This window comes from Rana temporaria, chromosome 5, assembly GCF_905171775.1.
Source record: "Rana temporaria chromosome 5, aRanTem1.1, whole genome shotgun sequence".
In the NCBI taxonomy this organism is placed as follows: domain Eukaryota; kingdom Metazoa; phylum Chordata; class Amphibia; order Anura; family Ranidae; genus Rana; species Rana temporaria.
In genome coordinates, this window is record NC_053493.1 from 310,415,617 (window position 1) to 310,433,540 (window position 17,924).

General features: G+C 44.3%; 1 protein-coding gene across 1 annotated transcript in view; it reads right to left on the bottom strand.

Annotated features, from left to right (window-relative positions):
• Positions 1-482: 482 nt before the first annotated feature.
• Positions 483-17,924, bottom strand: part of LOC120940950 (opsin-5-like) — a 42,585-nt gene continuing 25,143 nt past the window's right edge. Inside the window, exons 4-5 of the mRNA XM_040354113.1 lie at positions 16,484-16,818; positions 483-1,216 (exon numbers count right to left, since the gene is read on the bottom strand). Coding sequence (XP_040210047.1) covers positions 608-1,216; positions 16,484-16,818 — 944 coding nt within the window. The 3' untranslated portion in view covers positions 483-607. The remainder of the gene's footprint in view (positions 1,217-16,483; positions 16,819-17,924) is intronic.

Below are 17,924 nucleotides of genomic sequence, written 5' to 3' on the forward strand. Positions count from 1 at the left end.
GTGTCAGAATGGTCATATATGTTGTGTAATATATGGACTAACATTTAATAAACAAATTATAAGGTTTTTCCTGGGTCTTGTGGTCTTTATTTTCTCTATGCATGTTTGGGTGTTTTTTCTCTGGGTCAAAAATTGGTGCATGTGATCCCATCACAGAGAAACACAGAAAGCATCATCTGGTTACCTAGAATGGCAATGGTGTACTGAAGCATAATCAGTAGTTCACGGTTTCCCAATCCTATCCACAGATACCACCAACGGTGTGGTATGGGCAAGAGAAAGCACCAGCACACCAGAATGAGTCAAAAGCTTTATTCAGCGATCACATTGTTAAAGCAGATAGCAACGTTTCGGAGCCACGCATGACCCCTTCATCAGGCATGTGAGGTCACATGCCTGAAGAAGGGGTCCTGCGTGGCTCTGAAATGTATATATTTGTAGATAGGATTGGGAAACAGTGCACTACTGATTATGCTTCAGTACACCATTGCCATTCTAGGTTAGGACAAGGGGGGAACCAAAGAAGTGTGGAGTACTGAAAAGGTTGAAGGCTATAGCACTGGAATGAAAGGAAGGTAAGAGAGAGAGAGAGTCTCCTCTATATATTTCAGTATATACATTTACTAGACCCAGGAATTACTTCTAAAGTTACTTCAAAGCTGTCTACACCAGTTCTTTTCTGTCCTTGCACACTCACTCTTAAAGTCTTCTTGGCACCATGTCTGAGATCTGATGGCTTTATCTCTGAAATGTTATCTGTTTGTTTAGTATAAGGCAAAGCTGTGAGTACATCATGGCAACATCTTGGATAGTGTTTGAAACATTCAAATGTATCTTTGCACTTTTCACATGGGAAGTACTGACATCCTTCTTTTGATTCCACTGAAAGACAGTTTGATCTTTTTCTGCCAAACAGTTTGTGGAATAGCCCAAGAAGTGATACATGATGGCAAATATTGACATGTTTCATGCACAGACAGCGAAAGGCACAAACTTTGCGTAGATCTGGAAAACGCTTGGCAAGCATATTTCGGAAATTTGGCTTCAACAGAAGATAAATCATGGGATTGTACATTGTTGACGCTTTTGCAAATACTGCAGGCATGGCAAATGCCAAAGGAGGAATGATATCAATAGACCCAAATGCTGCCCACATAGCAATGATAGCATATGGACTCCATGCTGTGAAGAAACCAATGCACACAGCGATGCTTAGCTGAAAAAAGAAAATGGGAAGACATTGTATTAGTAAGGAAATTATTATTAGAGTTACTAAGAACAAATTTTTTCTTATAATGACTATTTATATACATAAATGTGATATGTGAAAATATCATATCCTCGAAATTATTGCTTTGATATGCAAATTATCATTTTAAACTAAATAAAATAATTGATCCTGACTTTGGGCCAGATTCTCAAAAGAGTTACGACGGTGTATCTCAGGAAACACCGTCGTATCTCTGTTTTTGGCCCCGGGGTATCTATGCGCATGATTCCTAGAATCATTTTCGCATAGATACGGCCAAGATCCAACAGGTGTAAGTCACTTACACCGTCGGATCTTAGATGTAATTCAACGCTGGCCGCTAGGTGGCGTTTACGTTCAGTTCTCATTTGACTATGCAAATGAGCCTGATACGCCGATTCCCGAACGAATTTGCGTCGCGTAGTCGTCGTTTACGTCGTTTACGTAAGCGTAAGGTTACCCCTGCTATATGAGGGGTAACCTTACGCCAGTCCGCCGTATGCCATGTTAAGTATGGTGTCGGGTCAGCGTCGTCTTTTTCTGTCGGTTACGTCGTTTTACTAAGTCGTCCACGAATATGACTTTACGTCAATGATGCTCACGTCGGCGCAGTTCGATCGGCGCGGGGCGCGCTTAATTTGAATACAAGCCGCCCCCTTTGAATTACGCGGCCATACGCCGGGCCATTTACACTACGCCGCCGCAAATTACGGAGCAAGTGCTTGGAGAATACGGCACTTGCTCCTGTAAGTTGCGGTGACGTGGTGTAAATGGCTTACACTACGCCAACGCCGATTCTTTGAGAATCTTGCCCAGAAACTTCAACTAGGTTTAGGAAAATCGATCTTTGTTTTGTTGAATAACGCTGAACATTTTTCATTTAGCATATCTTGTAAAGACAGTGGACATCAGCAGCATGGACAGCAGGGAGGGAAAGTATTTATTTGCAGAGATTTCATTGATTTAGAGATTAGATAAAGTGACATTGTCACTTTAAGTTAAGGACTGTATTATGATCAATAAGTTGTGATTGTTACATGTATGGCTAGCATAGATAAATCATAATGAAAGGCAGTGAGACAATGTATGTACTGCTTATACATTCATAGCTGGGACTCACTCATTAGTTCTGCCAAGTTCCTTAACTGTTTTACCCATAGGGGGCGCTGTTATTGATTGCAAAGAGATTGCTCAACATGTGGTCACACTGCCCTGTCACAGAAATGCAACTGCTGCTATCAATAAAGCGTAACTCCACTTTTGTTGAGAAAAAAACATTCCCCTCTGGGTGATCTATGTACATTGCAAGGATTATAACAACCTTTATTGTAGATTCCTACCTTTTGTGTTTCTGAAGAAATCCCTGTTTGTTTCTCTGTGCTACGTGGGTCTAATAGGAATGTTTTCATAATTATCAGTCAGCTGTGGCAGCTGCAGAGCACTAATGAGGAAAGCTGCTGGGCCTGCATCCCTTTAGACATATTCCTATTGGGATTTTTTTGTTGCAGGGGATGCCTGAAATCTGACTTCTATCTTAGACAGACTTCTGGGAAAATTGGTGAGCCAATCACGCAAGCAGGAAATGACATTTCTGTGGAGTGGTCAGTAGGCATTCTGTGTACAGAACAACTCCAGATAGCCATAATGCATTGCAATTACAGTGGCTGCATATTAAAAAGGAAAATTTTAAATAAAGAACTGTAAAGCAAAATAAGGATCAGTACCATCTGCAGACCCACCATTGCCATGAATGCAGCACCCCCAATTGCCAGGAATGCAGCACCCACCAATTGCCAGGAATGCAGCACCCACCAATTGCCAGGAATGCAGCACCCACCATTGCCAGGAATGCAGCACCCACCATTGCCAGGAATGCAGCACCCACCATTGCCAGGAATGCAGTACCCATCATTGCCAGAAATGCAGACTCACCATTGCCAGGAATGCAGCACCCACCATTGCCATCAGTGTAGCCTGATTGATGCCCATCCATCTGCAGCCGTGGAGGGGGAGGGACGATCGCCAAAATATTACATACAGGAGAATCTCCTGTTTACACGGCAGCCTCTTTAATAGAAAGTCCCGCCTCCTTTGGACAGAACAGTCATCCAGTGGCAGCGCAGGAGACTGAACTTTCTTTTACATGGGCCACCCGTAAACAGGAAATTCTCCTCCTGTATGTAAGGCACTCGTCCCGCCTCCCTGTCCCCTCCAAGGCAGCCAGCATATATATCCTTTTTGGCCCGGCGCTGGGAGATCATCAGGGGGGGCACAAAAGGTATATATGTCCAAATAACCAGGCGGGTCATTCAAAACTGGAACGCAGGCCGAGATTGACCCACGGGCCAGACTTTGGACATGCCTGGTATATGATATATATTTTTTCCTTTTATTTGCTTTTTTTTCCCCATGAAAGTGGAGTTACCTTTTAATCAAAGTCAATCCCTTGCTGGGCAAATGCTGCATAATCTCATTTTTTAACTGCTCTGATAAAAACATGTTTTAGATTTGGTGCTCACTTTACAAAGTACATTTCTGGCAAAGTGGCAGAGATCAGAGAGAGAATCAGTGATATCAACTACCAGGTATACCAGCCCAGAAAAAAAAAGCCCCTCCAAATATACTATGTAAAGCTAGTAAAATCCTGGAATGATTGGAAGTCTGTCTTAGAGAGCGACCCCTAAATTATTAGCAGCTAGAGGTATACCAGAGGTTAGGATGTCAGAGATTCTGCTACTCAGATTCAAGAGGTGAGAGAGGTTTCAAGAGTTCTTGAAAAATCAAGTGGTGTTTTCAGAATTGCCTGGCCAAATTAACATAATGTACCATGATATTGAAACTGAGCCTCACATCAAAGGAAAGATCTGATCTTATAAGGTACTTGAATCTCAAGTGGGTGAGTTGATAGAAAGGTTGGACCCTTCCAGGTACATTACCAACCTAGAGTTTTCTTTTACCAGTCAGGGCAAAAGAAAAAACAGCTTTTGCCACATCTGTTGGGGTGTACCTGTTTGGGGTTTTGGATTGACTGCATTTTAAGTTGCTTTGGCATATGTACTGTACATGAAGGTTTTGGCAGTTTTAGTATATATTCGTAAGGCAGGGTTAACAGCCAATCCAGAAAATATGAGCAATAGGCTTGGAAGAAGCGGCTGGGAAGGTACCAATTTTAAAAGTGACAGTACTGAAAGGCGGTTAGAGTTCCCCCATATGTATTGATAGGCTAATAGTTCCCCTGTACTAATAATGCATTATAAGGCTTGTTAGAGTTCCCCCTTAGTGATAAATGCGTGTATGTTTATGTACCCTTTTACCCAGAGCTTTTAGGACAAGTTACATAGACAAACAACCTTGCCATTTTGTTATTATGTTCTAGATGAAGAATGAAAAACATTAAGATTAACTGCAGTAGAAATGAGATAAGCAAGGCACAAAGATGGGACTGCTGTATTCTATGCACGTAGTATAATTGTGACGAATATTACTTGTATGACCTAATTACTTACATATGATTGGCTGGGACTAGAGCGTCCCTTCTTGTATGATTTGCTTATGTACAAGTACGCAGGAGAAATAAAACTTTAGTCTTGGACATACCATGAGTGCGTGTGTTTCTGACTGGCAATGCATTGCAGACTTTCCATACATTCAAACTGTCCTTAAAACCCGGGTCTAGTTGAACTACTTACCTAACAAGTACCTGCAGGGGAGAGGAGGTGCTTAGCCTTTGGGGGTGATTAGCAACATGAAAACCCTAAAAATGGATGTAACACATAACATGTTACTGTAGTTTGAACCCTTTTAAGAAAATCAGTTTTGAAAGAAATGTGTAGGCTACCAATGCTGACCTCCATCTGAAAGTTAGTTTGTTAGTTGCCTGGATGTTACTCTGTTCCAATAGCCACTTCTGAGTTATTGAAACAACAGAAAACAAGTTTTAAATCTGGATCTGCATAATTGTTGTGGCCAAGTGACTCTGTGATTGCAATTTAGTGTGCATAACAGCCAGAAATGTGATCACTAGCAAGCTATGTATTTAATGTATTGCACTGGTCTCCTTTAAAAAGGAAGTAAGGTATTAAAAAAACAAACACAATAATACTCACCTTAGTGGCTGCAGCATCGACCTGATACTACAGCTGTCCCCTGCTGGCTCTAACACCAAGAACTGAGCAATCAAATGACCGCTGATCGGTTAGTTCTCAGCCGGGTATTTTTCTCAGACAATAGGTGCAGGAACTCCCCCTTTCTGAGTCACCCCTTTTCTCTGCCCCTACCCACCTCCCAGTACCGTATCTTTAAGACAATATAGAACCAAGTATCATTTTGTGGTGCTAAGTAATTTGTATAGAATTTGGTAATGATATCAAGAAAAGCGGTAAAATAGATCCCCATGCAGCCAGCAACATCAGATCCCCCTAACAACAATGGACCACCCACAACAAAATTCCCCCCCCAGCAACAATAGACTCCCGGCAGCATCAACAGATCTCTGCACAGCCAGCATTAATAGACTCTCTGGCTGCCATCAACAATAGACCCCTCCCCCAACAGTAGATCTCTTTCAGCAACAACTGACCCCCCAGAAACAATAGGGTCCCCACCAGCAACAATAGACCTTTACCGGCAACAACAGACCCCCCTGCAAAAATAGATCCCAAGCAGTGAGCATCAATACCCTGCAGAACATCCCAGCACCCCTTGCCATTACATACAGTCAGTCCAGGAGGTGCCGGAACTGCGTTCCCCCGTGCTCCCACTGAAAAAAAGCCTGGGTTCTCAGTCTTCACTAACAGTCACAGCTCTCAGCTCTGTCTCTAGAGTGCTCACTGGAGTGCAAGGGGTCAGCTAGCTCAGACTATCAGCGGCGTTGTTGGGTTATTGTTGGGTTCACTGCAGAGCCTGGGCCAGCTCTCTGACATCTTCCGACAGCAGGCTTCAGAAAAATCTGCATCATATGAGTGCAGAACTAAGAAGTATAGCCAAAAAGCCTTTGCCATACTTCTCCTTTAAATTGCTTTTGTAATCTTTACTTCTCAGCATACAACATATTGGTGCATTGATCATTGCCCTGAATAGTGGATTTTTTTTTATTTTTTTTATTTTATGATTCTTGTGCAATGATGACCTTTTACTTAAAGCGGGGGTTCACCCTATAAACCCCAAAAAATAAAAAAAAAATTCTTCTACCATAAAATCAGGCATTGTAGCGCGAGCTACAGTATGCCTGTCCCAATTTTTTTATCCCCGTACTCACCGTGTACTCGTACATCGAAGATACCGACTCCCCTCGGGGAATGGGCGTGCCTATGGAGACGGAGGATCAGGGGCGTAACTAGAAATCTCAGGGCCCCATAGCAAAATGCTGTATGGGGCCCCCCCCTCCAAAAAAAATGAACTAATGCCATTGAACAACACATCTGGGGTAAAAACTGCACATACACTGACCTACCCGACTAATACACTGACCTACTGTACCTGATTCCTACACTGACCTACCTGACCACTACACTGACCTTCCTGATCCCTACACTGACCTAATTGATTGCTGCATTGAAATACCTGACACTAACCTGATCCCTACACTGACCTACCTGATCACTACATTGACCTACCTGATCACTACACTGACCTACCTGATCACTACACTGACCTACCCGATTCCTACTCCCCCATTGGGGGAGCATGTCACATCTTCAGCTCTGAGGGGCCAATGCTGGGACCTGTAGTCCTTCATTAGGAGGATGAGGTCAGTGGCAGACTGGCAGTGCTGGGGGCATGGGTTAAGTGGCAGTGCTTAGGAAGGGATGGGATCACTAACTCCCACTTGCTGTCACTAAGGATGAGCTCCAGCGTGTTTGCATGGTGCAGAGCCCACCAGGAAGTCTGCACAGCACTGCGCTAATCACAGCCAGGGAGACATTGTCCCGATGCTCGGCTGCAGATATCTCCCTGGCTGTGATTAGCGCAGTGCCGTGCAGACTTCCTGGCGGGCTCCGCACGTGTAGCATGCGAACACGCTGGAGCTCATGCTTAGCTGTCACCTGTTAGTCAGTGTCCACTTGGCAGGGGAGAGGGGCTTGGTGATGGTGAGAGAGAAGGGGGGTAGGAGAGAGAGAGAGAGAGAGAGAAGAGGTGGGAGAGAATGAGAGAGAGAGAAGGGGTGAGAGAGAGAAGGGGTGAGTTGGTAGAGAGAGGGGGTGGATGGGAGAGAGGGTCTGGATGGGAGAGAGGGGGGCTGGATGGGAGAGAGAGGGGCTGGATGGGAGAGAGAGAGGGGCTGAATGAGAGAGAGAGAGAGAGAGAGAGAGAGGGGCTGGATGAGAGAGAGAGAGAGGGGCTGGATGAGAGAGAGAGAGAGAGAGAGAGAGAGAGAGAGAGGGGCTGGATGAGAGAGAGAGAGAGAGAGAGAGAGAGAGAGAGGGGCTGGATGAGAGAGAGAGAGAGGGGCTGGATGAGAGAGAGAGAGAGGGGCTGGATGAGAGAGAGAGGGCTGGATGAGAGAGAGAGAGGGGCTGGATGGGAGAGAGGGGCTGGATGGGAGAGAGGGGGGCTGGATGGGAGAGAGAGGGGCTGGATGGGAGAGAGAGAGGGGCTGAATGAGAGAGAGAGAGAGAGGGTCTGGATGGGAGAGAGGGGGGCTGGATGGGAGAGAGAGGGGCTGGATGGGAGAGAGAGAGGGGCTGAATGAGAGAGAGAGAGAGAGAGAGGGGCTGGATGAGAGAGAGAGAGAGAGAGAGGGGCTGGATGAGAGAGAGAGAGAGAGAGAGAGAGAGGGGCTGGATGAGAGAGAGAGAGAGAGAGAGAGAGGGGCTGGATGAGAGAGAGAGAGAGGGGCTGGATGAGAGAGAGAGAGAGGGGCTGGATGAGAGAGAGAGGGCTGGATGAGAGAGAGAGAGGGGCTGGATGGGAGAGAGGGGCTGGATGGGAGAGAGGGGGGCTGGATGGGAGAGAGAGGGGCTGGATGAGAGAGAGAGAGGGGCTGAATGAGAGAGAGAGAGGGGCTGGATGAGAGAGAGAGAGGGGCTGGATGAGAGAGAGAGGGGCTGGATGAGAGAGAGAGGGGGGCTGGATGGGAGAGAGAGAGGCTGGATGAGAGAGAGAGAGAGGGGCTGGATGGGAGAGAGAGGGGCTGGATGGGAGAGAGAGGGGCTGGATGGGAGAGAGAGGGGCTGGATGAGAGAGAGAGGGGCTGGATGAGAGAGAGAGAGGGGCTGGATGGGAGAGAGAGGGGCTGGATGGGAGAGAGAGGGGCTGGATGAGAGAGAGAGGGGCTGGATGAGAGAGAGAGAGGGGCTGGATGGGAGAGAGAGGGGCTGGATGAGAGAGAGAGGGGCTGGATGAGAGAGAGAGAGAGGGGCTGGATGGGAGAGAGAGGGGCTGGATGAGAGAGAGAGGGGCTGGATGAGAGAGAGAGGGGGGCTGGATGAGAGAGAGAGGGGGGCTGGATGGGAGAGAGAGAGGCTGGATGGGAGAGAGAGGGGCTGGATGAGAGAGAGAGGGGCTGGATGAGAGAGAGAGGGGCTGGATGGGAGAGAGAGAGGATGGAAGAGAGAGGGGGGGCTGGATGGGAGAGAGAGGGGCTGGAAGAGAGAGGGGGGGCTGGATGGGAGAGAGAGGGGCTGGATGAGAGAGAGAGGGGCTGGATGAGAGAGAGAGGGGCTGGATGGGAGAGAGAGGGGCTGGATGAGAGAGAGAGGGGCTGGATGAGAGAGAGAGAGGGGCTGGATGGGAGAGAGAGGGGCTGGATGAGAGAGAGAGGGGCTGGATGAGAGAGAGAGGGGCTGGATGGGAGAGAGAGGGGCTGGATGGGAGAGAGAGAGGATGGAAGAGAGAGGGGGGCTGGATGAGAGAGAGAGGGGCTGGAAGAGAGAGGGGGGGTGGAAGAGAGAGAGAAATTGACCCCCTAAGCTGGCCTGCAGTCCTTCCTGTACACCCTGTCCCAGCCCCTGTCTGTGGGTAGGTGTGTGTGATGCACCTACCTCCAGACCATCCTTGTCCTCTCTGTCCTCGGTCAGCCTGTTTCTTCTTGCTGACAGGCACAGCTGGAGCAGACGTTGGGGGAAGGTGTGCAGGCTCTGGGACTGGGAGGATGTCACTGCTGCTCAGGTCAGGTCTTCTCTCTCACTCCCTCTCGCGCTGTTCCTTCCAGTCAGCCTCCTGCTGCTCACCGGGGCCACCACTCTCTGTTGTTGGCTGCTGTTCTCAGATGTTGCTCTCCCTCTCAGTTGCTGCAAATGTGTCCCTCTCTGCTATGTCAGGGGGCGGCCTCGGTCGGAGCTCAGCTTTGTTGGGCCCCAGGAGACAGAGCTGTAGCGCGGAGGTTGGAGGAGGAGGAAGTGAAATCCTCCCGCGCTTTCAGCACTGAACACGGAGGGGTGCACTGCAGCCGTGATGTCACTGGTTGCTACACGCCAAGCGGCACCGGCGTTAGCAACCAGTGCAGCAACCACCTCCTCCCTCCAGCGCAACGTAATGACCAGAGTCTCTCTCTCACCGCCACTGATTATACCGATGTGAGAGAGAGACTCGGTCGGGACTGCAGTCAGATTTTCGGGCCGGGCCCCACTCGGCTGCGGGCCCCATAGCGCCCGCGTGGGTCGCTATGGCGGTAGTTCCGCCACTGCGGAGGATGATTGACGGCCGGCTCTGGCGCGTCACGCTTCTCCGGAAATAGCCGAAATAGGCTTGGCTCTTCACGGCGCCTGCGCATAGCCTGTGCGCAGGCGCCGTGAAGAGCCGAGACCTACTCCGGCTGTCTTCGGGGAGAGTGACGTGCCAGGGCCGGCCGTCAATCATCCTCCCTCTCCATAGGCACGCCCATTCCCCGCGGGAGCCGAAATCTTTAATGTACGAGTACACAGTGAGTACGGGGGTAAAAAAATCGGGACAGGCATTGTAGCGCGAGCTACAGTATGCCTGTCCCGATGGTAAAATCGTGTCACTGAGGGTGAACCACCGCTTTAAATCTGTCATTAGCTGCTATGTGGGAAAAAAACAGAATTGCAAAGAGTAAAAAGAGAAACTCGGTCAGATCTAAATGCAACACAATTTTCTAATAAAAACATCTAATTCTGCAGAGACAATATAAAGGAATTAGTGAAACCAGGAATAAACCAGAAAGCTGGAAGAATTCATTTAGCTACAATTGTAGGAATGCATATATATTCCATATGTGATGACACTGCCGTCTGCCACCTTAATATGTGATTGCATTTGATTTTCCTCAGCTCAGCCTAAGGCGACAACAGCAGCAATTACTTTGCTTTTTATATATTTCTTGTTTGTAATGCTGTTCACTTTAATTGCACTTTACTGAACTGCAGAGATCACAAAGTCCAGAATTGCAAAGAGTAAAAAGAGAAACTCGGTCAGATCTAAATGCAACACAATTTTCTAATAAAAACATCTAATTCTGCAGAGACAATATAAAGGAATTAGTGAAACCAGGAATAAACCAGAAAGCTGGAAGAATTCATTTAGCTACAATTGTAGGAATGCATATATATTCCATATGTGATGACACTGCCGTCTGCCACCTTAATATGTGATTGCATTTGATTTTCCTCAGCTCAGCCTAAGGCGACAACAGCAGCAATTACTTTGCTTTTTATATATTTCTTGTTTGTAATGCTGTTCACTTTAATTGCACTTTACTGAACTGCAGAGATCACAAAGTCCATAATACCAAATTCTTACTTTTTCCTAGATGCCACAATAAATAATGTCTGTCTTGTTTTAAATGCATTTTGATTAACCTGGCATGTTAAACCTTTTTTTCACTGAAATAAAAAGAAGAAACACATAGGGCCGGATTCACATACCTGAGCGCATCTTTATGCCGGCGTAGCGCATCTCATATGCGCTACGCCAACGTAACACAGAGAGGCAAGCACAGTATTCACAAAGCACTTGCTCCCAACATTGCGCCGGCGTAACGTAAATTCCTCAGCGTAAGCCGGCCTAATTCAAAGTAGGTGGAAGTGGGCGTGATCCATTTAAATGAACCGTGACCCCATGCAAATGATGGGCCGAACGAACGGCACATGCGCTGTCCCGTGGACGCATCCCAGTGTGCATGCGCAGAATCACGTCGAAACTATTCCCTAAGATACGACGGATCACTGCCTACGACGTGAACGTAACCTATGCCTAGCCCTATTCACGTACTACTATGTAAACGACGTAAAATACGACGGCAGTTCCCACGTCCATACCTTTGCTTGAGTTGCGCCTCATAGATGGGGAATAACTATACGCCGGACGTAAGCCTTACGCAAACCGCGTATATTATGTGCCTGGCGCAACTACGTTCGTGAATTGGCGTATCTCACTCCTTTGCATATTCGAATCGTAAATCAATGGGAGTGCCCCTTGCGGCCAGCGTAAATATGCGCCCAAGATACGACGGCGTAGGAAACTTACGTCGGTCGGATGAAGCCTAATTTCAGGCATATCTAGTTCTGTGGGCACGGCGCACAGATACGACGGCGCACATTTACACTTACGCGGCGTATCTCGAGATACGTCGGCGTAAGTGCTACGTGAATCCTGGCCATAATGTTTATTTCCAATGTTTGTTTGCAAAAGAAAAAAAAAACAGGAATGCAAAAAGGAGATTTAGCGTGACAAGACTTATACTGTATATACAGTACAATAAGTTGTCATACATGTTGACAGACAGGAATGTCTAAGCTGCATTACTGTCATTTCTGCAATAAGTCTCCTACCTCCCGTTTGGTCAGTTGTACACAATACTATGCCCCACATGGCATAAGTACTGGAGCTTTCTCTGAATGGGTAAAGTACAGGCTTCCTTTAAAGTGGACGTTGCACTAAAAATGAAAGGTTCACTTATACAATAGTGGACCACCCAACATAAGGTGACCAGATTTTTAAAATGATTAAAATTATTTATTTTTTATTGGCAAATGGTAAACTATTTTATAAGCATATTTTCCTAAAATGATATAGGCAGTGTATGTGGTATGCGTTTATAGAATTATTGTATGCAAACGTCTCCGGAACCCCCTGTGTTCAGTGGGAGCCGGGTAACAGTAAGCAGACTATTTCTTTTTCGGTTTTAGGTGGTCATGGTGTATTCATATTGAAGAGGCTGGGTTTCAACTTAATCTGCCTAAACTGAAAAAAATAGTTTGCTTACTGTCCCCCAGCCCCCACTGAGCACAGGGGGCCCAGAGACGTTTGTTTTGTAAAAAGCTACCGCAAGGGATTAGCTTATTGGATTTGCTCTACCTCCGGGCCTACCTGCTGAGATGACAGATCCGGGGACAGATAGGCTCCGGGGACAGTCCGCGAAAACCAGGGACTTCTGGTCAACTTAACCCAACATAAAGAATCCCTGTTCCTACTGTAGAAAAAAAAAGTGTGGTAAAAAGTAAAAAAATATCCTAACCTTACACCCAGCTTCCATCTACGGTGCCCTGGCAAGTATGCCATCACAATCTTTCCAGAGAGATCTTGAGAATACAGAAGATCCCAAACCTCTTGTTAATACACTCCTGCATTGTGCTGAAGGGGCTTCTCATGAGCTTTGGAATACACAGCATTCACCCTTTCACCCTCTACTATTTTGAAGCTGGATAGAAGGTACTTTATATTTCAATTTTATTCTGCAAAACTTGCATTTTAATGCAATCACCCCTTATGCAGCTTAATGGGAGTGTGCTAGGAGTGTACTTCCTGTACAAGGTGCTTCCAGTACCACTAATCCCATCAAATATCCAACCCAGGTTTGAATTTTATTGGTGGCTAAAGGAATCTTCTTACTGCCATTTTTTACATGAGGCTTTCTGTTTATAAGAAGAAAAAAAAAAAAACAGGAAGCCTGCAGTGGGCATTTCCGAGAAATAATTAAAGGGGTTATAAACCCCATTCATGTACATTTGACCTAGGCACTCTGTAGTGTTATCTGTAGTGTTTACATATCTCTCTTCAAAGCTCTGAGTGCTGTTTGTCTCTAATGCTCTGTTCCTCTATTAAAAGCAGGGTCACTTCTGAAAAGTTCTCCAACACACAATGTAACAGAAGCTGAAAATGTGTGTTGGGGAGGGAGCTTAGAGGTAGATAAGCAGAGAGCTTGTCTATTTAGACTAGAGCTCTGCATGTTTCTTCGTTCCTCTGCCTATGTGGAGGGGAGGGGGGTGTGTGCCTTTCCTCCAATCAGCTCTCTCACAGTGTAAGCCCAGACTCCCCACCCACTGCTTAAAGAGGAAGAAAGATGTCTTACGTGATCTGCACTTTCCAAAGAGTGTAGAAAAGGGAAGACTGCAGATATACAAGTAAAACCTATGTAGAAGGATTTGTTTAATCTCTGTGTATCATCTGAGGCTGTTCACTTCACTGGGTATATGTGAGGGTTTATAGCCACTTTATAGTAAAGTTTTTTCCTAAATAACAGCGGTTCATTTTCTAGAGCCCCCTCTTTAAAACATTTTTTTTGTTTCTTGGCTGTTTATTAATGGTCTGAAATGGAAAAGGAACACTTTGCTTATAAACGTCAATTATTTTAAAGTCTAACGGCTTTATAACTACAAAATCACAATTTGAGTCTTTACTAATTGTGCTAAACTAACTAAATAGGAAGTAATGTTAGAGCATTGGAATTCTTTAACAACAAAAACCTGGGGAATGCCCAGGGAAAAACCAAGCCTACTTACCGACCAGCTAGCAGACAACCAATTAACCTGTCTAACACTATGCGTTAAAAACGGCGGTCTAGTCCGCACGCATTTGCAAACGCATGCGTGAGCCACAGAGCCGCGCCAAGGCACCCTGTAATATCTGTGGTCCTAACACTAAACAATGAGTGTCCCCACAGTGGAGGCACATGCATTTTAATGGATACATAGGGGCAGGTGGACTGAAGGGGAGCCACCCCTTCTTAAAGGTACAAGAGCACACCAAACACCCAGCATATAGCACAGTGGCTGCAAAGGTGTTGGTGCACTGCTGGACACTACAAGCACCATAGGTGAAACACAAACATGTCCACCGCCCCCATCTATAGCTGGCTATCGCAGTAAGTAGCATTGGAAGGCTAAAACAGATGGAATTCTTTATCTGAGGAAGGCAATTTTGTTGGTGAAATGTGCTCATTAATGCTTTCATAAGACTTGGTTGTATGAACATAGCATTCTAATGGAGGTAATGAGGACAGAGAACACCAAAGAGATGTGCTGGTTTTCATAACTCACAAGTCAATGTAATAAGAGAAAGACCAAGAGTCTGATCAATGATCACTCACCACGCTAGATCATATAAGTTGTAACAAAATATTATTATTCAAGATTGTAAGGCTTTCTACACTATGTTTAAATGCTACAATAATTTTATAGGACTTTCGGGATGTTCTTTAAAATATTTGGGTAATTTATGGGTAACATATTCTGAAAGCAATACATTTATGTCTTGTGCTGTTAATTATTAAAGCAATTTTTTTTCTATAATTTAAATTCTGCAGCTAGCAAGGCCGGATCTTGAATAATACTGCCTGTCATATCTGGAAGTGCAATGTGGAACTCTGTGCCAAGAATGTATTGGTCCTGACAAGTTACCATTACTGCATATAAATAATGCGTAGCTTGACAAGTGACATTTCAATGTTATCACATTTCTGGGTTCCAGCATAGCATATCCCCATGTCCTACTGATCATGGAATTATGTTTTGTGGACAATATTATATATGCATATTAAACTGCCAGGAATAATCTGCATTGCTCATTTTTAAGACTTCGGGAATGGCTGATGGACAATTTAATCGAAGTTACATTATAGAAAGCGGGATCCAACACAAAACTTCACATGGCCAATTCTTAAAAAACATGAAAAAACCATAACATATCATTTTAAGCATAGCATTACATTGCAGCACCCCTCTGGACTAGCGATCATATGAAGTAGGATTTTAATGGGGATTTCTTAAGAAAAATGATAAGAACACAGAAATATATGTATTAAATTCACATATTTTATGTTTATGTTTTTTTTTTTAAGTTGAATTTCACCACCAGAAGAAAGTTGGACTGTTCTTGGCTATGAAACATCACTCTCTAAATGGAGTATTAACAATTATGTCCTAATAACCAGGTACTGACATCTTCATCAGTTTAAATCAGAAAAGGCTGGTGTAGAGATCAATGATGTAATGAGAAACAATGCAGTGTCTGCATTACTTTTGGTAAATGAGCATTAGAGCAGGGCTCAAAATTTCAAGTCAAGTTACGCACCACCGGTTGACCCACCCAACCCCTACCCTGCCCAGCCCCTAATTCCACCCTGAAACACATCCTCATAAATGATATCATGAAATGACACAGTACAGAGGGGTTAAAGTACAGGGTGGGAAAGAGGGCACATGAAGACATCACCTGTGTCTTATGCCGCGTACACACGACCGTTTTTTGCGATGTGAATTTTTTTTTATGTCATTAAAAACGATCGTGTGTGGGCTCCATAGCATTTTTCGCGCCATTAAAAATGGGCATTAAAAATTCATAACATGCTCTAAATTTTTGCGTAATTTTTCACGTTCTCGTTTTTAACGTCATAAAAAATGGTCGTGTAGACTTTAACAACATGAAAATAACGTACATGCTCAGAAGCAAGTTATGAGACGGGAGCGCTCGTTCTGGTAAAACTAGCGTTCGTAATGGAGATAGCACATTCATCACACTGTAACAGACTGAAAAGCACGAATCGTCTCCCACCAAACTTTTACTAACACAAAATCAGCAAAAGCAGCCCCAAGGGTGGCGCCATCCGAATGGAACTTCCCCTTTATAATGCCGTCACTGCACTTTGCTAGAGCAATTTTTCACGATCGTGTGTAGGCAAGGCAGACTTAACAATAATCGGGTTGAAAAAAACTTCGTTTTTTCTAGACCATTAAAAATGGTCGTGTGTATGCGGCATTAGGATAAAGAATAATGAATTCAGCTATGTATTGAAATAGTCACCCAAGAAAAATAATGAGGGCTGCCTGTTATTATCTATTAAAGTTATGTTATTATTTTGGGTGCCTGGTGTGATTAAACCAGATTGGTTGGTATGGGCAACAGCACCAATTGGGATCAAATCTGTCTCACTTTTTATTAATTCCCCTTTAGGTTTTCATATTTACCAGCAATTTGTAACTGTTTTTAGAAGGAAGTGCATACTATAGGCTACCATGAGTGATCCCAGCTTCTGGTTATTTCTTCAGAGTAATTTACCTTTACAATGGTAATCTGTACATTGCTCATCCTTGCAGGAACTGAATTGTGACGTTCCACAGCTTTCCGGGACGCCTTCAATGTTATCAATATAAGCGTAAATGAAGTTATTATAATTCCACAAGGAATTAAGAAGCAAAACACAAAAAGAGCTATAATGTAAGACATGGCGACTTGGCTCACGTTAGAAGAACGCCAGTCGATGCAGCAGGCTGTGCCATATGGTTCTGTTCCATAATCGCCCCAGTGAATTAAAGGTGAAGTTGCAAAAAGAGCCGAGTATGCCCAGGCGCAGCAAATGAGGATGCTTCCATGTTTATGGCCAAATCTATTTCCTAAAAAAGAAGAGGTTTTTTTAAATTACAATTCACATACCAAGTTATATACCCAAAATAAGCTTTTTACTTTGTGTAAAAAAAAAAGAGGGGTAAAGTGAAACGTTCTCTGACTTCATGACTAAGCTTCATTAGCTGCCATGTCATGCTCTTTCATTAGGCAGTAAGGACATTCTTATTGAAAAAGATAACAAAATCAGAACCTAGAAGAGTTTTTTTTTTTTTTTTTCTGGTTAATACGGTTAACATGCAACAGGTTTGATTCACAAAGCTTTACACAAGTATAAGGATTTTTATTTTCAGCCATGTAACTATCATTTAAAATCTCTTTGGACTTATAAAACTGTCATTTTTGGAAAACAAGCATTCTTATCACATTATTTTTGCTTTGTGAATTAAAGTTATATTGTGGTGTCTGGTAGTACGTGAGATAATACTTCCTTAAAAAGTAAAAAATGGAGTAGAGGCTTATTTGAAAGGGTATTTCCACATCTTTTTTGGAACAATATTTTGTCCTGTGCAAGCCTTTTACCGCCAGACTTCCACTTTAATATAAGATTAGACCCCATTCATATGAGGACAGGAGTACTTTAAATGGCGTGACATAGCATTATATCCTGAAGGCTAGAAGAATTCTAGAAACCCAAATAGTTGTATTAGTTTTTTGTGCTCCTTTACCAATCGGCTTGTTGTGAATAAGTACCCTTTTAAATGCTTTACATTTCTTAATTCCTTGATATCCTCATATCAAGAAAACTGCTAGGACTACAAAAACATTAAAGAATTATTATATTTTTTTTAACCACTTGCCTACAGTGCACATACACCCCCTTCCTGCCCAGACTAAATTTTAGCTTCTGGCTCTGCGTCAATTTAACTGACAATTGCGCAGTCGTGCGACGTGGCTCCCAAACAAAATTGACGTCCTTTTTTTCCCACAAATAGAGCTTTCTTTTGGTGATATTTGATCGCCTGTGCGGTTTTTAGTTTTTGCGCTATAAACAAAAAAAGAGCGACAATTTTGAAAAAAAAAACCACAATATTTTTTACTTTTTGCTTTAATAAATATCCCTTTTTTTTATCTCCGTTTAGGCCGATACGTATTC